A 21122-nucleotide genomic window follows, 5' to 3' on the forward strand; every position below is an offset into this window, starting at 1 on the left:
CACCTGAGGCAGAGCAAGCCAACAGAAAGCTGTGTCCACCTTGGGGAGTACATTCTGCCAGACTCACCTTGGACATGGCAGGCAGAGCCTGCTTTGGTCCGAGCTATCTGGCACCATCCAGCAGCGCCCTATGCCTGTCTCTGCAGAAGCACCCTGGGAAAATGTGGCCAGCAAGACTCAGTTGCTTGCTCTGTACAACAGCATAGCAGCCTCTTGGATCCAGCCATGAGAGTCCAGTGCCTGCCTTGGCCAGAACCTGCTTTACATTCAGTAAGCCCCTGGTGCCTGCCCTGGGGATGTCCAGCAGCCTCTAGTGCTCGGTGCAGACCGGACCTCAGGTAGGACTTCTAAGACACGAACAGAAGTCGCACAGGGTAGTGCAGGGCGTTCTGATGGCCCACTCTGGAGGCGCGCCCAGGCGCTGCCGGAAGGCCGGGCATTTATTCCTGGAGTCGCCAGCAGGGAGCTCCCTTTCGGCCCCGCTCGCGCGGCAGCGGGGGGCGGCGCTGCTCTGCGCCTCGCTGCGCTCTAGCCGGGACCGGGCCGGGGCTGCTGGATGCCGTGTCTCCGCTTCTGCTGCCTGCCGGGCGGGCTCCGGCGGCCGGTGAGTGCGGGGCGGCGCGGGCAGCCGCTTGGTGGGCCCGGCAGGGTGGCGGGAAGGACTCGGGCCGGGGCGGCGGGCGGGCCGCGGGGCCCGTCGGCTCCTGTTCCCCCCAACCCCCCTCCTCTGGAAGCAGCGGCCCGGACTCCCGGCTCCAGTCTCTGGTCTCCGGGCGCGCCGCGGAACTCGGCGCCCGAGAGTGGGGGCCGACCGAGAGGGGCGGGGAGGGCGAGCTCCCGGCCCTTTAGCCAGCTCGTGGGGCGCGCGGAGGCAGGGTAGGGTGGCCTTCAGTTTGGGAGGATTTGGGGCTTCGGGGAGCCCAGGTGGCCCTAAGCTGCGAGGTAGAAGCCGCAGCCTCGGGGGTAGGGGGCTTCTCGGGCCAGGCCCAGTTCCCCCAGACAGACCGACCCACTGAGGCTCTGGAAGGCAGCCGGGAAGGCTAGCACCTCCACAGAACCCTTTATTCCTCCCAGCGGCCTTTACCCTTTCACTGCCAGGCCGACAGCGGGCTGCTTTCAAAGGAGCAGCTGCTAGACAGCTGGCTAAACAATGGAGACCCCGTTTCCCCAAGTCTCCTCCCCTTGGGACAGGGGGTTGGGGGTGGGTGAATGGTAGGCTCTGGAGATTTGGGAGTGCAAGCTGTGTCCCCAGTGACTGGCTGCTCATCTCACCTGTCCCTGCAAAGGGGTGGAGTGTGTGTGGGAAGGTCGGACAGCCTGCCCCAGGCCTCTGGGAGAGACTGCCCTGACGCCCCGCCCTGTTAACCTGTCATGCCAGTTGTTTCAACAATGGGAAAGGAAGGTGGTAAGGCTAGCTGTCCCCCACCCAAACCCCTGTTGGGGGATTGCTGCTTGGTACCAAGCCTACTGAGAAGTGGATCATGTTCCTGGCTGAGATAAGGCCTATAGGGACACACCACACATTGGGGCTTTGTTATGGGGGTGGGGATTGGGGGTGTCACCCTATTGCAAGGCACATGTGTCCTGCTGATTAGTTGGAAAGGCTGCCAGCCAGAATGAACTGGGGAGGTGGGGGTGGGGAAAGACATCCAGTTTTTTAGTATTACTCCTTTTGCCTGGTTTGGCATGTGTTTGGCAGTGTCCTCATGGTTTGTGTTTGTGTAGGGAGGCCTGGAATGATGCTTCCTGAGAGGAGCTCTCCTGCCCAGTGCCTTCCTGCTCTCAGATGGTCTGCCCAAATGATAGAATTGAATTCTCTACCCCCCTCACTGTGCCAGTGACTTGGGCTGATTTGAGTGGAGTCATTTTATCTTTTGGGTACCTGGTATATCTGTAGTTGAGGAGGCCTTATAAGTCCCCCCAAGTGCGATGTGTGTATGCTCTGGGCCATGCTGGAAGGGAGAAAACATGTCCAGGCAATTAAAAGCGGATCACCTTAGCAAGATATTGACTCTAGAGGTTCAAGCTTCTTTCTAAGTGCTTATCAGGTCTAGAGCCCTTTTGGGAGGCAAGTTGGTGTCCTGTTGTCATGGCAAGAAGCCTGGCCTTGCCTGTTTCCCACCCTTTTGGTTCAGGGGCTATTTTCTATTTGGGGATATTGAAAGTTGCTCTCCTGAGGTCTCTGGCTTCCTGACGGACCTCACTGGCTCTTTGTCAGTGACCTGCCACCTCCTCAGCTTCCCCTCTGATTTTTTGTGATGAGGTCTTTCCAGGAAACATCCTTCTGTATGCTGGACATGACTGGTTATATATAGCCTCGGGTGGAGGTGTGCTTGGCCATTTGGGGTTGGGGACATTGGAGTTGAGGCCTCAATTCCAGGAAGATGGTGGGGGAAGCTATTGTGTTGTGGGTTTAGGGGACTGGAAGGGTTGCAGGTCGGGGTGGGAAAGAGAATGCTGGTGGTCACTTCCTTTGGGAGCTTTGAACTTTGAACAGTTGATGACTTGGTGCCTGGCAGCTGTGAGCATCTAGTTTGTTTACTTTTCCCCAGTCTGGCTCAGGTGCTAGGGTGTGTGCTTGAGGGCTTCCTCTCATGCCCAGGCTCTCCTCAGCTGCCCTCACTCTGATTTTGTCCCTCAATCTTCTCCCTGGCAGTCAGGGTAGCCAGCCAGTTGCCTGGAGCTCCCTTCACTGGCCCAGCTTGAAACTGCTCACTGAGGGATGCATGTGTCTTCAGAAATTGAGCCTGAAAACTGGGGTCCCCCAGACACAGGTACCTGAAGGCAGACGGGGTGGGGCAGAGCTAGGCCTTGTATGAAAGGGAGAATCCACCCTCCTCGGGTGGGGCAGGGAGTTGTTGGAACTAAGGAAGGCTTGATCCCGACTTGGTGTGTCACAGGTCTCCAGGGCAGCAGTGCTGTTCTTGTTCCTTTAAACCAAAAGGTCTGTCCCCACCAGATCTCCCTCACCTGGAGTGGACACCACAGGCTGGAACCAAAGCATTCTGTGAGTGGGATCCTGTTGGTAGCCTGGGGCCCACGTCCTTGTCTTAGACCTCTCTTGGGCATGGTGGGTGAAGCTGACGTAGTTTAAAGATTTGGGAGAATAAGAGGGCCCAGCCTACTCTGTGCTATGATTAACAGGTTCCTGTACGACTTGGGTTGGGGGCTTGATGGGACTTAAAGTTCTGCTTTGGGTCAGGCCCCAGGGTGCTTTAAGAGCTGCTTACTGCACCTCACACCCAATCACCATTTTCTGAGGCGGACAGTGTTAGAGTAGGGTGGTACAGTGGCAGGAACTGGATTGCGAGGGTGGGGAGACCTGGAAAAGCCCCGCCCCCTTACTCTCCTGCCCTTTCCTTGGCAATAGGAATTGCGTGGCTTATAAATTAGCCACATTCCTTTGACATTTCAAATAGCTTAGAGTCAGGCAGCAGTTTAAATTGTGGACTGACGATTTTACAGGGCCCAGGACCTTTTCTTTCTGCCAGGTACTTCTGTGTCACCTACAAAGGATTATTTTTATTGTTCTCTGCTATTCTGAGATGTTGGATGATGAGCTCAAGGTCACACAGCAAGGCAGAGGCAGACCAGGACTAGAACCTGCAGTTTGTGGTTGAGCAGAATACCTCTTCAGCAAAGGCACGAGCTTGGGGCCAAGTCTGAACTCTCAGGCTCATGGACATTTTAGTTGAAATAGCTGAGGCCTAGAGAGGGGACGAGACTTACTCAAGGTCACACAAAAGCTGGGGTGAGAATGGTAGCGTTAACTGAGCTCAGCACCCAGCAGGCTGCAGCAGGCTGCACATAAGAGGGAGGATTTGCACCTGGCCTGGCCGCTGGCAACTCTCCCGCTTGCGTTTTTCCCGGGGCTTGCGAGTTAGCTGCGTTCCGAAGGGGATAGTATCTCAGCCAGAGGTGGCTCTGGACTGTGGCTGCGCTGGGCCCTGCTGCCTGAACCAGTGCTGGGGCTCCCAGCACGGCAGCGGGCAAGGAAGGGAACAGGGAGCCGGCAGGCCGGCCAGCCGATGTCATGTGAGAAGCGTGCAGTCTGAGTGTGGGTGCACACCTGGAGCCAGATAAGCTCCATGTGACCTAGCAGTGAGTCACGGGGCTCTGCGGAGCTCAGCAGAACCCGCCAGGAGAAGCTCGGCAGAAGCCGCAGGCACAGACGCCACCCCGCGCGGCTCCGGCTGGGGCTCCGGCTGGGGCTCCGGCTGGGGCCACCGGCAGGGGCCAGGTGCCATAAGAGCCCCCGCAGAATGCTTTTGCAGTCCTTGGGCCAGCGCAGAGATAAAGGCTTCGAGGCTGTAGGAAATGGCCCCTCAGGGAGGTCAGAGGCTAAGCGAAAGAGGCCAGCTCTCTGGGGAAAGCATGTCCTTTGTATTTATTTATGAGTGTGGTCTGGGATGGGGTGGGGTGGGGGCTGACCCTTTTAAGTATCTACCCACAGCAGCCAAGTCTTGGGATGCTAACGTTATAGTTTCCATTTCCTGGGGTTTCTACTTTTCCAGCTGCAGGGTGACCCATTTAAATCTGTCCCCACTCAAAGCCACAAGAAAACAGCAAAATCTATTTTAATCAAGTCCCCCAAGTCACTGAAATTTTTTCGAGTCATGAGGGCAATCCTTGAACTTACCATTGCAAACCTTGTTTACAGCCTCAATGCTAAATGGGTTGCTTACTACTTTGTCAAACTTTTTTTTTTCTCTTTCTTTGTTTAGAAAAAATCTTTACAGTCACAAAAGTAACATGCTGAAAAAGGTTTAATCTGCAGAAGGTATACTAGGTAGAAAGCGTGGTACCCCTTTGCCATTACTCCACAGAGAAAACTCTGATAAATTCTTGTAATGGATCTTTCCAGACTATTTTTCAAAAGCTTGTTATGTATATTTTATATATTATAATATATATATAACTTAAGATATATATTATATAAATATAATTTTATATAAAAAACATATTTTTTTTCTTTAGGAAATAAAGAACATGCCCCAAATAGAAGAAAGATTATATATATTTCCACTATCTAAAGCCCTAGGCTTAAACACACACACACACACACACACACACACCCTACAAGCCAAATATTCTTATTGTAAAAAATTAAAACAATACAGATAACACAAGTCTGCTTTGACCCTACTAAAATCCCTGTCTCTTCCACAGAGCACACATTTTTCTATGCATATGCAAACATTATACATAATGTATATTATATGTATATGCACATAAATACACAATTTAAAAAATTTAGCAGTAATTATATATTAACTGGCAACTTGCTTTTTGCACTTAATAATATACTATAGATATAGAATCTTTCTCGGTCAGCATACACAAATCAACCTCATTCTTTTTAATAACTGCCCAACTCTATAACTTAGTTATTCTCCCAGTGGTGGTCATTTTTACTGACAGAATTTTGCTATTATAAACAATGCTGCAAAGATTATCCATATTTATTGTGTCAATATATTTGTACATGACCTATAACAGGACTTGCCCAAAGAATATTTACATTTAAATATTTTCATAGGTACCACCTACTTGCTCTCTTTGTACCAATTTATACTTCCGCCAGCATGAACAAAATGTCCTGCTTCCTATTCTCTGATTGATTGATAGTATTAATCTTGGTAGTTTTTACTAAACTGCTAAGTGAATAATGGTATCTATACCTCTTTTATTTATTTTTATTTCATATGCCTGAATATTTTGGGGGCAGAATACCTGTCCATGCTGTTGCCCATTCATATTTCTGCATCTATGAGTTACCTTCCCTTATCCCTGGCAGTACCCATATGGGGCCTCTAGACTTGAGCTAGTGTGATCCAGGTTGGCCATGTGCTCATTGAATTGCCTTCACTTCTTTGAGCTTTGCTTTCTATATACTAAGGTCCTGTCCAGCATTGAGATTTTATGTCTAGAGTTTTTTTTCTTTTTTTTTCAAGTGAGAGGAGGGGAGATAGACTCCCGCATGCGCCCAGACCAGGATCCACCTGGCAACCCCTGGTTGCTGATGCTTTGCCCATCTGGGGCTGTGCTGGCAACCAACCTATTCTTAGCACCTGGGACAGAGACTCCACAGAGCCATCCTCAGTGCTGGGGCCAATGCACTTGAATCAGTGGAGCCATGACTGCGGGAGAAGAAGAGAGAGAGAGAAAAAGAAAGGGAAGGGGAGGGGTGGAGAAGCAGACAGTTGCTTCTCCTATGTGCCCTGACCAAGAACTGAACCCAGGACTTCCACATGCTAGACCAATGCTCTACTACTGAGCCAACAGGCCAGAGCTTGTCTAGACTTATTTTAATCACACTTGTGCTGACAGTCATTTGTGTACTTTACTATCCTCTCTACCATCCTATTTAGATGGCAAGAATGTGTCCTGCTTCTATTGGGTACCATTCTTGAGGGCATGCTCTGGGCTAGGCATTATATGTAGAGCTTCTATACATATTCCATTTAATTCTCAGGCCTTATGCAGTAGGTACTGTTATTATCTCCCTTTTACAAATGGAAAAACGGAGGCACAGAGGCCTTAAGTGACTTGCCCAAGATTTAATAGCCATTAACTTGAATCTGTTACCATGTTTGTTACCTGAAACCTAAGCTCTTTCATTAGTTTTATTTATCTTATATCCCTTGCATTTAATAGGTGATTCATAGATACATATTTTCCCCCAATATTATATCATACAACTCTGCAAACATTTAAAAAAGTTAAAGAATTTTATGGTGAACAACCCCCACATCCTAGATTCTACAATTAACGTTTTACCTGTCCTTGCTTTATCACATATTTATCCCTTAATCCTTTCATCAAGCATGTAAGCATTTTTGATGCATCTCAAAGAAAATTATAGACATCAGTATACTTTGCCCCAGACACTTAGCATACATTAACTAGAATTTAATATTTATTTACAGTTCTTTTTTCTTTTGAGCATTTCACACAATGAAATGCAAAAATCTATGCACACTATTTTGATGACTGTTGACGAATGTATACACCTGTCAGTCCAAACCTTTATCAAGATATGTAACATGAGCATCACTCTAGAGAGTTTCTTCATGAACCCTCTCAAGCAATCCCCACCCCCACCTCCTAGAGGTAGCTACTGTTCTGATTTTTTTCTACCTTAGATTGGTTTTGCCTATATTAGAACTTCATATAAATAGTACCATACCAGTATGTACTTTTTTATCGAAGGTTTCTTTCACTGAAACTTGGCATAACATTTTTGAGATTCATCCCTGTTGTATGTATCTGTAGTTGCTTCCTTTTTATTGCTGAGTGGGATTCCATTATATGAATATGTACATTGTTTCTCCTGTTGGTGAACTGATGGGTGCATATTTGAGTTGAATGGTCCTTGCCCTGAAAATGCTGTTGATAAAGCAGTTGAATTGACCGAGTCAATTGTACTTTGCTTTGATTTTGAAGATAGTAAGGTCAAGATGATTTAGATACATACCCTACTTTACATACATGCCCTAAAATACATGCTTACTTTTTCTTCACTTAAAATTAAAAAGGCCTCCTGAAGTAGGGTAAGGGGAGAAAGGCAGAAAAGGAGGTCAGAAAAACTATAAGGTTTCCTTCACTGGAGAGAGTAAGAAATCAAAAGGAGGTGGGTGGAAACTGCAGCCTGGAATGGAGAGTGAGGAGGTGGTGATGTCATTGCTGGTAGAGACTCTGGACATGAGGACAGGGGGTGCTGGAAAGTCCAAGGTCTACAAAAAGGTGACAGAGCACAGGTCTCTAGTAAACTGGGTGCTGAGGAGCATTAGAGCAGCAGCAGCTACAGCTACATTGCAGGTCTGACCCTGAAGGGAGAGGTTGCAGGTAGCTCCAGACATGTGGCACAGGGGAGACCCCAGGCCACAGCCAGGCCTGGCAATTGTAGGGATGACAGTGGGGAAGGGGTACCTTGAGAGCTATGCCGATAACAGTGGCAGCACAGGCATGATGAAGGGCTGAAATGGACCTAGTCTCCAAAGGCCCCAGGTTTGGGATGAGAAGAGTGACTTTGGCAGAAAGTTAATAACTAAACTGTGTTCGCATTAGACTTAGATATTTGGAATTTTAGAGCTCAAAGAGACCTAGTACATATAGTTCAACCTTGAGCAAAGTGACAGGCTCAAGGTCCCCTGGTGATTTGTTGTCATATCCAGGTCTAGATACCAAATCTAACATTTCCAGCCAGCACTCTCCCCTGTGCTGCTGCTGTGACTGTTGTTCCTGCCTGTCACAGTAAATGAGGGGCAACCTTTTGCCAAGACAGGGATTTATATGAAATTACTTCCCAGGGATCCTTCCAGCCCAAAGATTCTGGAATTCTGGACCTCTTCTCTGTTGATACTGCTCAAATATCTAACCCCCAGCAAAGAACCTGGATTGGGTAAGGATTGCAGAGTGAGAACAGAAAACAAAAGGTGTCTTTAGTGGGACACTGTTGAAAGCATCCGGGCTCTCTGTGGTTGGGCTGAGGCCAAAATACTCATTTGTACCCTCCGAGTCAGGTACAGTGCATGGAACATTTAGAACCAAAAAGTTCCGAAGGAGCTTTGTTTTACCTGGTACAGACTGAGGTGAGAGGAAGAAATGGGTACCTGCTAGGTCCACAGGGATCTAGTGACCAGACCAGATTTCCCATCCCTTTGGATGTGTTCTACAACTAAAGATTTCTCTAGAATTATATGATTCAGTCCGATAGCCACTGGCCACATGGAGCCGCTGAATATTTGAAATGTGATTAGTCGAGCGTCGGCCTAGCATGCAGGGGACCCGGGTTCGATTCCCGGCCAGGACACATAGGAGAAGCGCCCATTTGCTTCTCCACCCCCAACCCCTCCTTCCTCTCTGTCTCTCTCTTCCCCTCCTGCAGCCAAGGCTCCATTGGAGCAAAGATGGCCCCAGGCGCTGGGGATGGCTCCTTGGCCTCTGCCCCAGGCGCTAGAGTGGCTCTGGTCACGGCAGAGCTACGCCCCGGAGGGGCAGAGCATCGCCCCCTGGTGGGCAGAGCATCGCCCCTGGTGGGCGTGCCGGGTGGATCCCGGTTGGGCGCGCATGCGGGAGTCTGTCTGACTGTCTCTCCCCGTTTCCAGCTTCGGAAAAATACAAAAAAAAGAAAAAAAGAAATGTGATTAGTCTGAATTGAGATGTGCTCTGAGTGTAAAACATGCACTGGATTTCAAACATATAGCATGGAAAAGAGAATATAAGATATCTCAATATTTTCCATCTAGATTATATATTAAGATGACGGTTTTTGGATACATTTACATGAAATAAGTTTTCTCATTGAAGTTAATGCTTCTTTTTACCTTTTAAATGTGGGTGTTAGAAAATTTTAAATTACATATATATCTTGAAGTCTATTTCTTTTGGATATTGCTGTTCTAGCAAGGATACATTGATCTCTCAGGAACCACTTGGGTGAAGGTGCTGGGCAAGGGGGAAGCAATTAGCCAATGTACCAGGGCCCTTGGAGTTCCTGGCTTTGATGCCTTACTAGGCATTGTACCTGGGTTGGGGGTCCCTCTCAGTAGAATGGGGATCCTAGAGGGGCCCTGTTTGGTTATCAGGTGGGTACACAGAGAGGAAAGGCCTCTCCAGGAACCTACAATAGGTCATTGTTGGAAAGAGTAAGCTTATAGGCCCTGTGTCTAGAATTCAGGGAGAAGGCCTTCATGGAGAGAGAGGAAAAAACAACTATATTTAATTTCTAATTAGGTGATATGGCCTAATTCTACTTCTTGTTCCCTGCTGGTTAGGATAAGAAAGCCTCTCTCAACTCCACCCCCATCAGGTTTTTCTCAGTCCTGCCCCCAAGCAGGTGTGCACAGGGGTGGAAATAGGCTGGCACCGTAGGCTCACGTGCCCTGGAGCTGAGGTCTTCTCTCATGCTGCCACAACTTTCTTCCTGAGGCTATATTTAGGTGTTGGTCCGGGGAAAAGGATGTGAGTTTTACAGGATCCTGTTTATCCAGTGGACTTCACCTCTACCCCCACTGTTGTCTTCTGTTCAGTCTGGAACCTCCCCTTACTTCCCTCCCTGCTGCAGTGTGGACACCCAGGACCTAGCCAGAAAACATCTGCCATTGAATCCTGACATTGCTGCTAATTAGCTGTATGACAACTAACGTATACTTAGTTTTCTCATTTGTAGAGAGAATGATACCTACCTTGCAGGGATGCTGTGTAGTTTAAATGAAGTAGTGAGCATAAAGTCCCTGGCATTATGCCTGACAAGTGGTAGTCATTGAATAAGTGTTGGTTCTTGGAGGTCCTCTTCAGGCAGTAGCTAAGTCTGCTGCTCTAGAGATAACAGGTTTAAGAAAGAGTCCAGTAGCACTTGATGTCTGTTACCTTAAGGGACATTGGCTGTGGGGAGGTAATGGTACACAGAGTCCCTTTTCTTTTCCCTTGTGTTTGAATCTTAAGTCAGATCCCACGGTGGCTTGATGGCATTCTCTTGCCAAGAGGTCAGATCTCCTAGATGCCACCTCCATGCACACCTAAGCCTGAATCTATCAGGGATCACAGGAAATGAGAGACTTAGGAGTTTGAGCTTTTACAACCTTATCTACATCTCAAGTTTCTTTATTTGTAAAATGGGGATAATGATAGACCTCCCCATAGCAGTGTTATGAGGCTTACCTTAACGGAGACAGTGTTGTATAAAGTGGAAGAGCTGGCACATAGCTAGTGCCCTGTGAGGGTTGGGTGTGCTCAGTAGTTGGCCATGTCTGGACTGGAAACGGTGGAAGAAGCTTTGCTTGGATGACTTTTCTTTTTCTCTCTTTTTCTGTCTGCAGCAGCAAGGTGGAACACGAAGACCCTGTGCTGAGCACCCATAATCTTCTGGGGGTTCCACCCCTAAAAACAGCACCCCCACCATGTTTAACCTAATGAAGAAAGACAAGGACAAAGATGGCGGGCGGAAGGAGAAGAAAGAGAAAAAGGAGAAGAAGGAGCGGATGTCAGCGGCAGAGCTGAAGAGCCTGGAGGAGATGAGCCTGAGACGGGGCTTCTTCAACCTGAACCGCTCCTCCAAGCGTGAATCTAAGATGCGCCTGGAAATTTCCAACCCTATCCCCATCAAGGTGGCCAGCGGCTCTGACCTGCACCTGACTGACATTGACTCTGACAGCAACAGGGGCAGCATCATCCTGGACTCGGGCCACCTCAGCACAGCCAGCTCCAGCGATGACCTCAAGGGCGAGGAAGGTAGCTTCCGTGGCTCTGTGCTGCAGCGGGCGGCCAAGTTCGGTTCCCTGGCCAAGCAGAACTCACAGATGATTGTCAAGCGCTTCTCCTTCTCTCAGCGGAGCCGGGATGAGAGTGCCTCGGAGACCTCCACCCCCTCAGAGCACTCTGCTGCCCCATCTCCACAGGTGGAGGTGAGGACTCTAGAGGGACAGCCGGTGCAGCATCTTGGCCCAGGCCTCTCTCGACCAGGGCCCCGGTCTCGAGTCCCTGAGCTGGTGACTAAAAGGTTTCCAGCAGACCTGCGCTTGCCCCCTGTGGTGTCTCCGCCACCCCCTGCTCTCCGGGTGCTGGAGCTGCAACGACGGCCCACTGGAGACTTTGGCTTCTCCCTGCGGCGCACAACCATGCTGGATCGGGGTCCTGAGGGCCAGGTCTATCGGAGGGTGGTTCACTTTGCTGAGCCTGGTGCAGGCACCAAGGACCTGGCGCTGGGGCTGGTGCCAGGTGATCGTCTGGTGGAGATTAATGGGCACAACGTGGAGAGCAAGTCCAGGGATGAGATTGTGGAGATGATTCGGCAGTCCGGGGACAGCGTGCGGCTCAAGGTGCAGCCCATCCCAGAGCTCAGTGAGCTCAGCCGGAGCTGGCTGCGGAGTGGCAAGGGACCCTGCAGGGAGCCAGCTGATGTGAGTGTTTCCCTGGGCAGCATGGGATGAGCAGGGGCTGGGACCTCTGGTGGATCATTGGAGTACCCAAGAGCTGTAGTCACGGCCTGTTGAATATGTGAGTGGTGAAGCCGGGCCACTCCTTGAGCTCCAGGGACCATTTACCTGGCTTGTGGGGAGAAAGCACCTCAGGTGGGAGCTGTACACAGTCGTACAAGCTTCATGATACAAGGGTGGGGTAAGGGTTTGGGCGCCATCTTTTCTGAACCCGAAATTGGGGTATGGAGGCTAACATGTACCACTTACAGATAAGAGAGACAGACAGTCTTGACTACTTGTCCACACTGGTTTATGAACTAAAATATAGGATTTCCATGTTATTTAGATGTTGGAGGTGAAAGAAAAGATAAATTATTTCAAATCAGGGCTGTCATGAAACATCTGGGATATACAGCTGCTTTGGTAGCTCCTGGGAAGATGACCTCAGGCCTCCTCTAGCTCCTGAGTGGGTGAGGAGTTGAATACCAGGTAAGGTTGTAGAGATTAGCAGGGGCTAAATCATGAAAGAACACTGTGTAAATCATGGCAAGAGCTAGATTTTGTCCCAGTGAAATGGAACCATTATAGGGTTTGAAGGGGAGTGGCTGGATCTGATTATAAAGATCACCTGTGCTCCAAGAGTCTTATTATTTTTCCTGAAAGAAGAAAACAGGTGGCCCTGGGAAAATAACAATGGGGTTAAGGCTACAGGGACAGTATGACCTGACTATCTCGGAGACCCCAACTGTTACCTGCCCGTACAAAACATCAGTGGAAGGAGGTGACATAGGCCCAGAAGAGATTTAGGTTAGATGTATCCATCGGATTTAGTAGGTATCTGTTTACTTACCAAGGACCAACCCAGTTGAACTCCTGAGAAGATGGTCTCTAGGGGGATGGAGAGCTCTAACCCCAGGAGTCTTTTGAAAGGGTGGCTATATATCAGTTTGGAATGTTCTGCCTGGAGACAGCAGATGAAGGACAAGTTGGCTTCTGGTCATTCCTCTCCCCTAGCTGTGGCTTTTAGGACTGTCTAGGTCCCTGAAGCCTGACTAGTGCACAGCCTGGCCAGGACCTTTCAGCAATAAGCGACCAGCCAGATGTGTCCAAGTTAGAAGTGGGAGGAAATGCTGAGGAAACAGGCAGAGTCCCGGTCCTAGCTTTCTCCCAGGCGGGGGAAGTGGCTGGTCAGATGGCTGCTCAGCCGAGCAGCATATCGGGCCTGGAGGGCCTGGGAGCGGCAGGGTCAGACTCTGGCAGGAAGCACTGGAGTTGGGTTCCAGACCTGCCCTTACGGGGTCAGGCGGCTTTGCTAGTCAGGACAGGGTAGTGAGTGGGAGGGAGCCTATCATAGAATCCAGGAAGGACCTGGACACATTTATTCCAGAAACACATTGAGCACCTATTCTGTATTAGCCACCAGGCTAGACTGGACGTGGGGAACTACAGCTTAGAGGGAGTGGTCTTTATCTCAGAACCAAAGACCATACCATGTTGCCACAACTATCAACTTTCTCCCAAGCTACATTGCCTTCAACAGATGGAATTTTCTTCTTAAAGAATGAATCCCCCAGGCCCTGAGGATTGTTGCTAGCTCCCCGCTGAACCACAGTACAGGCCTCTGTGGAGGCCAAGGCCTGGCATCACAGATGCTGTTTAGTTTTTCTCTGTATAGCACAGGGATCATCTTGGCATCTCATATTTCCCAGCCACTCTCCTTCTCAACTAACTGCCGCTACCACATCCCTGGGGAAGTGGATGGTTTAGCTTTGGAAGCCCTGGTGGATCCCACCTTACCGCTGGTATCCCCGAACTGCTGGCTTGCTCTAGTTCATGAGGCAAACCCAACTGGTGCCCAGAGGACTTCTTTCCCCACCTGGGGGTTCCAGCAGGGGACACAGTAGAAAGCTTCATCCTCACAACTCTCCTAGAACTATCTGACAAGACAACAAGAAGTATAGGGCTGAAAGAAGCCCTGGATGTGTTCTTAGCTGGATAGGTGATGGGGACTCATGCCACAACAGAGAGGAACAGAGTGAGCCCTGCGTTCTGACTTCCTGAGACAGACCTGGGGATGCTGCAGCCTCTGCTGAGCTCCCCTTCCTCCCACTCCTGCTCCTGTTCCTGCTTTTGCTCCTTTTCTTGGCAGCAGTTATAATCCCAGTTCCAAGAAAAGAGTCTTCCCACCTCCTCCGCACTCCCGGGTGGGGTACCCTGACAACTCTAGCCCCACAGGGATGGCTCTGGCGGCCACTCTGCCCCATCAGGCCATCCATCAACTGTGTCCACACGTTGCCTTTCCCCAGGGAGCTCTGATGGAGCTGGCTGGCCATCTGGTCTTTTTCTGACACAGATTGGGGTCAGGCCCCATGGCTCCTGTCCATGGCCTGTTCAGAGGGCCCTAGGGAAAGATAGCCCCTTGAGTTTCCTTCTCACATGGTGTGTGTCCAGAATGTTTGGCTCACACCTTGTTCATATGTCTCTGTAGCTGCTAGACAAGGATCCACTGGGAGTTGGGGTGAGCCACAGTGTTAGGATGGACTTGGGACCTGATAGAAATCACTCAGCAGGCCCAAGAGGAGCAGCCCTTCTTCCACCATCTGTTCTTCCACTCACCTAAAGCAAACATTTGTTGAGCACTTACTATGTGGTAAGTCCTAGGACCCAGCAGTGAGCAGCACATAGTCCCAGCTCCAAGGAACTCGTAGTCTACTGGGAGAGATGGTCAAGTGGCAGACAATGACATTGCCATTTGAGAAGCTCAATGACGGGCGAGTGTAAGGTACAAGGGAGCACAGAAGAGGGACTTCAAGTATAGTCTTTGGAATGAGTCAGAGAGAACAGGCATATAGGGGAGGCAGAAGGAAGGAAAAGCCTGTATTAGACTCAAGTCAAGACCTAGAAGTTGAAGAAAGAATGACACATTTGGGAACAAGACTAGGGGACATTGCCTGATCTGTGGTGGCGCAGTGGATAAAGCGTCGACCTGGAATGTTGAGGTTGCCGGTTCAAAACCCTGGGTTTGCCCAAACAAGGCACATATAGAAGTTGATGCTTCCTGCTCCTCCCCCCTTCTCTCTCTCTCTCTCTACCTCTCTCTCTATCTCTCTTCTCTAAAATGAATAAATAATGTTTAAAAGACTAGGGGACAGTATATGGGGACAGTATTAGGAGAAGTGAGCAAGGGCCAGGTCACAAAGGCATTTGTGGGTCATGTTAGAGAATGTAAACTTTAACCTGAGGGCAATGTAGCAGTTTAATCAGGGGGTCATAGGGACAGATTTTAGACACAATCTCTGGCTGTTTATGGAGAATGCTTTCGCGAGTAGCAAGGGTAGCTGTGGGGAGAGTAGAGAGGGAGCTATTACAGTAATCTGAGCAGAATGAATGGAGGGAGACCTGAGCTTAGGTAGAGGCACTGGAGATGGAGAGAGGTATCAGATGTAAGCAACTGAGGTAGGCTGTGGACCGACTGGTGTGAGGGAAGGAGGAGAGAAAGGGTCCAGTGTGACTGTCATGTTTGGGGGGAGGATGCCTAGTTCTTTCCGTGGTTCCTCAGGGAAAGTGTTTTGGAGGCATCTGTTTTTAGAACAGTTATTCTTAAGTTTTCTAAAGGCAAAAAGTTCTCTGAGTCTGGTGAGATTAAGGGAGGTATTGGTAAAGATGAGGATCTTAAAACCCAGTTGGATCAAAATTCCTCTTTCAAGTTCCATGAGCCTCGGTGGGAAAGTCAATGCCTACTGAGAAGGGGTGGAGGCCAGGTGGGGACTAGGGTCTGCGGGAGGGGAGAGCTGGTCCCGCCCATTTGTATTCTCAGTAGGCCTGTCGTGGGGACCACATAGATTGTCTGAAAATGTAGAATGTTTCTGCTGAGCTCAGAAAAGCCCACCTGTTCTGCAGCCAAGAACCAGAGGGGCTGGCCTATATGAACCCTACGCAGAAAGCACTGCTTCTTGAGCTTCTGAGGATGTGGTGGGAGGGCAGAGGAAAGGGTTTAAAGTAGGGGTCGGGAACCTATGGCTCGCGAGTCTGATGTGGTTCTTTTGATGGCTGCATCTGGCTCGCAGACAAATCTTTAATAAAAAAAATAATAATGTTAAAAATATAAAACATTCTCCTGTATTACAATCCATTCATTTCCTACAGCTCATGTTCATGGTTGCGGGTGGCTGGAGCCAATCACAGCTGTCCTCTGGGACAACACCAAATTTTTATTGGATAATGTGTAATGTACACGGGTCATTGCATGGCTCTCATGGAATTACATTTTAAAATATGTGGCATTCATGGCTCTCTGAGCCAAAAAGGTTCCCGACTCCTGGTTTAAAGAAAGGCCTACCACTCCATCCCAGTCAAGTCGTTTTTTGAGCCCTGTAGAGCTGTCAGGTTATTGCCGAGATCTGTGATCGAGTTTCTTCTCCCGTTGGATCTTGGAGTCTGTTCACAACAGCTCTAGGGAGTGTGAGGTTCCTGAAAAGGGCATCTTATCCATCTAAAACACCTCCCCATTCAGGAGAGCCTAGAAGAGTGCATGTTATAGTGGAAAGAACATGGATTTGGGAACCAGAAAGACCTGTTTGAGTTTTACTAAAGTTAGCAAACTTTTCTGAGCCTCAGTTTACTCATTCCCTGAATACTTAATGAAGTCTGTTTAAAGGACCAGTCACTGTACTAGGCAGGCACTAGGTACTGGAGGGTTAAGTAAATAAAATAGAATCTTTCCTTGAGGAAGCATAGACCTAAGTAAAGAAAGGCAACCAAACACCGTAACTGCTATTCTAAAAGTCCATACAGGTACACAGTAGGATGGGAAGGAGGAAGTGGCCAGTTCCACCTAGGGAGAAGGGCTGGCAATTAGGAGAGGCTGCTCAGAGGATGTGACGCTTGACCTCTATAAATGGGCTTTATTCTATCCTCCCAGAATTTGAGAAGACGAAATAAAAAAAGGATGCACACCCAAACTGGAGAAAACTCACTCCAGTTTTCTCTGAGAAGGAGAATAAAGGGAGACTTGTTTTGTTTTTATTTTGTATACTATACTTTATGGGCCTTTATTTAAGATAGACATCTTTATGTATTAGATGAGATCACTCAGGCAGACTTTGGCAGGTAGTTAATGCTTAGGAAGATACTTATCTTTCTCTCTGCCCAGTCTCTGAAGACATCCAGGGAAGGGTGATTTTGCAGTCTCCTTAATGAATCCATCTTAGTGTTGTCCCATCATTGCTCCTAGTGAGGTTTTCTTTCCAGTGGGGGCTCCTGATGCTTTTGTCTGAACTCTTTAACTGTAGCTCTGAAAACCAGCCAGCGGAAGGGAGAGATGGGACACTGGGGGCTCCCTGGCTTTTCCTGGCTTCTCAGAGCCCAGCTCCTTCAGGCCTGTGGGCATGGACATCAGAGGCCCTGCAGGAGACAGGCCAGCCAAGGTTACCTGCATTGTGGCAGGGGTCCCTTTACCACAGTGGAAGCCCTGGACCCCTGGGCGGAAACTGTATGAGCCTTACCACCTTCATCCACAGGACCCCTGATGCTGTCCGGTGGGGGGACTGCCGGTTCCAAGGAGAGACTCGAAATTGTACTGCTTCCCGGTCTGCCGGGCCAGCCTCTGAGCAGTGGGCTTTCTCAGGGGCTTCCAGTGGTGCCGGAGCAGCTGGGCGCTGCTTGGGTCCAGTGTTCTAGAATGCTTCTGTTCCTGATGTTACTCTAAATGATCCTTGGAGTGTTTTTTTGTTTTGTAAATAGAAAACTTTTACTACGTGTTGTGCCAAAGCTACAGGCATTTCTTGCATCAGAATCTTCCTCTGTGAGAACCCTGGCTGAGGGCTCAGAGTAGGACCCAAATGGAGTTGTTATGATAATGAGGGGCCAGTAGGTAAGGAGGACACGAGACTGAAGGCTGAAAGGTCTTTAGGAGCATGTTGGGGGGATTAGCTCTCCTGGATGAGTGGGGTGCACGGGACCAGCAGGATAGAGTAGCGGACTAAATAATTTCTATTCTGCTAGGCCTCCCTTCTCTGTCCTCAGAGGCACCATTCTTCCTCCTGATGAGATGCTAGACACACTGTGGCCCCTAAGTGCCCTGACCACCAGCCTGTGGGTGGTGGGCACAGTGCCCAGGCCACATTGAACTGGTTGTGGGTACATGTCATGGTCATTGGTTGTTTCTGCAGGCACAGCTTGGAGCCCTGGAGTGGGGGCAGGGCCTTGACTGAGGTAGCCTGCCCTGGCCCCTTTCAGCCCTGGCCAGAACGCCTCTGGCCCACCCTGATACTCTTGGCCACCCTGCCCTCTGCTCCCTTCTAATCTCTCTTATAACATTGAGATGGTTCTGGAAAATACCAGATATGCAAACACCCAGACTGGGGGTGAGTGAGGAGTGGGGTGAAGGGGGTGTGTGGCGGGTGGGAATACAAGTATTTTAAAAATGCTGCAAATCTCTACAGTGTTTACCAGAAACCACAAGCACGCGTTCTGCTTGCCAGCAGGGCTCCCGCCACCCCACTACACTAAGTTGCTGGATTCTCCTCACTGTAGCCTGGAATGGAGAGCAGCATCTGTGGGGTGGGGGCCAGTGACCCAGCTGGGGAGGGGGCACCCCCACTGCCTGGGCAGGCTGCCTGGTGCTGCCATTGTCAGTCCTGGGCAGTGGTACAGATGTGCCCCAGGCATCCAGCAGCACTGTGGGTGCCCACCATGCCAGATAGGCTCTGCAAAGGAGTGCAGTCTTTGTGGCTCCCCACCTCCTGCTGAGCAGTTTTTGGGGGATTCCAGCCAACCCTAGAGTCTAGCGTGGTGTTTGGCAGCAGCTTCTGTTCTGTTAAACACAGGGGGACAGTGTCAGCAAAGCCTATTTTTTAAATTATTGGCTCTAGAATGGTTGGGAAACAGTTTCCTTAGACCTGGGTCACCAGTCCGGCTCACTTGATCTCCCAGCATATGTTCCTCGGAATCAGGGCACGGCATTCTGCCCCATCATGGCTCAGCCAGGCCACTTTGCACAGACTTGGGGTAGGAAAGAATGTAGGGTATTTGTCCAGTATTCTGTATGGCAACCAGGTTCAGTGTGTGCCACAGACATGCTTCCTTAGTGGTGTTTAATTGATCTGTAAGGATTCAGCTGAACAGAAATCCCTTGAGAGAAGGGCATGAGAAATAATACCAAGGATGAGGATCATGGCTAGCATTCACTGTACATTAGACTCTGTTTTAGATTATATATATATATATTAACTCATTTAATTTTCCCAATAGTCCTTTAAAGTAGGTATTATAATCATTTCTACTTCATTGATGAGGAAACTGCATTACAGAGAGGTTAAGATTAAGTAAACTGCCTAATGTTTCGAGGCTATTAAATGACTTTTCAGATTTTGAACTCAAGGCATCAGCTCCTTGCTCTTCACTAGTGTGTTCTATAGTAGGTCCTCACTTAACGTTATCAGTAGGTTCTTAGAACTACAACTAAATGACAGATACTGAAACCAATTTTAGCATGGGCTAATTTATATAAACAAGAGTTAAGTTCCACCCTGGCTGGATAGCTCGGTTGGTCGGAGCATCATCCTGGAGCAGAGGTTGCCAGTTTGATCCCTTGTCCGGACATTCAGGAACCAGGAACAGATTTATTTTCCTGTCTCTCTCTCCCTTCTTCTGTCTATAAAGTAAAAAAAAAAGTTCATTTTCTATGGCATCTCATCAACATTATAATGAAATGATGTTGAATTAAATGACATTATTTGAAGACCTGCTGTACAGAGCAGGGGAAAGCAGTGTCTGGATGTCCTTATATATCTGTCTAGCCCAGGCCTGGGCCCTTCTGACTCCTGCTGTTCTAGAAGCCTCTTCTCCAGAAGGAAAGGGGAAGCCAAAGTGACTGGCCACTCTTACTCTTGCTCTTGCTCTATGGACAGTGAGCCATAGAAGGTATGGCCATTGCTCTCAGACCCTCCTGAAGATTAATCAGAGGAAGCGAGATCAAGGGGCAGCAGGCAGGACTTAACCCTGTGGTACTGAAAAGCATGGCTGAGGGAAGCCTTAGGAAGAGAAGCAGCATCTGGCTTGGCAGCCTTTGGGTGTGGTCTTCCAGAGGTGGTGGATGGGTGCACTTTTGCCCCTTATCCATTTCCCTTGTGAGATCCTGGAAGGCAGAGATATTGCCCTCTTACTTTTTGGCCCTTACTGACATGTTAGTACTGGCCACCACAGCAGTTGAAGTGGCAGGATCCCTGGATAGTCACCACTGACCAAGAATGGATCCTCTTTTGTTGTACACAAGCTGACACTTGTTTCTTAGCGTGCATGGTGGGGAAGAGGCAAGAGTGCCTGGCAGGTAGCGGGTGTGCAATGCAGTTCTCATTTGCTTCTACCATTGAGTTCTTGCTGTTCCTTTTGTCTACAATGCTTTTCCCTGCCCATCCTCAGGCACTTATAATCATTGGCTCCAGTTTGAATATCACTTCCTCAGGAAAGCCTTTCCATATCCTCTCAGACCAAGTCAGGTCTGCACCCTGGCAACACCTCGTCCTTCTCCTTCATAGCATTCATTGAGATTGCAATTAATTAGTTATCTTCTATTTCTCCAGTGTTGGAGTATTTTGTGAGAGCAGGGACTGTTTGTTGAATAAAAGAAGATGGTGCCCTAGTCAGGAATTGGTTTCCCATTCTGTCCAGTTTTCCTTGTTTGGCTCAGTTGAGGTTCTTAGAACCCTCCCCACTGGCCTTGGTGACTTGTCCGCAGTACATAACCATGCCCTGCCTCAATAGAGGCAAGAGGGCCTGGGCTCGCCGCCTGAGAAGCCGGGGGGCTACTGTGGGCTGCAGTTGTCTGCAGGACATCACCTTGACTCTGCTGCTTGTGTTCCTGGGCACTCAGCATCTCCCACAGGCGTGGAGGAGAGATGGGCTCTAGGCATCCAGGAACAGGAGCTTGGGGAAGGGGCTCTGGGAGGAGGGTCTTGGGGACAGCCTGTCTCCTGCCTCTGCAGTGGAGCCCCCAGGAGGGCACCAGGCTTGGGTGAGAAGCACATGCATGGTCACTGGGGTCACACAGAGTCAAGCTCTGGGGATCTGGATTACAGAGAGGTTAAGGTTAAGTAAGTTGCCTAAGGTTTGTTGCCTAAGATCCCCCAGGGGACTTTGGGGGAATGTGCCTGTTTTACTGGCTGCAGGTCTCTGAGGGGGTGGAATGTGGCCCTGCAGGAT

The 21122-nt window shown here is 49.4% G+C and overlaps 1 protein-coding gene across 13 annotated transcripts in view; it reads left to right on the forward strand.

Annotated features, from left to right (window-relative positions):
* The first annotated feature begins 460 nt into the window (after nucleotides 1–460).
* Nucleotides 461–21122, forward strand: part of MYO18A (myosin XVIIIA) — a 98047-nt gene continuing 77385 nt past the window's right edge. For 10 of the 13 annotated variants that reach the window (XM_066263171.1, XM_066263172.1, XM_066263175.1 and 7 more), the window contains exons 1-2: nucleotides 461–604; nucleotides 10824–11903. In XM_066263171.1, coding sequence (XP_066119268.1) covers nucleotides 10905–11903 — 999 coding nt within the window. In that variant the 5' untranslated portion in view covers nucleotides 461–604; nucleotides 10824–10904. Of the gene's footprint in view, nucleotides 605–2755; nucleotides 2775–2989; nucleotides 3008–10823; nucleotides 11904–21122 lie in introns of those variants that run through there. The other 3 variants (XM_066263159.1, XM_066263160.1, XM_066263161.1) reach the window with 3 other exon arrangements.

The sequence above is a fragment of the Saccopteryx bilineata genome, chromosome 2, assembly GCF_036850765.1.
Source record: "Saccopteryx bilineata isolate mSacBil1 chromosome 2, mSacBil1_pri_phased_curated, whole genome shotgun sequence".
Lineage (NCBI taxonomy): Eukaryota > Metazoa > Chordata > Mammalia > Chiroptera > Emballonuridae > Saccopteryx > Saccopteryx bilineata.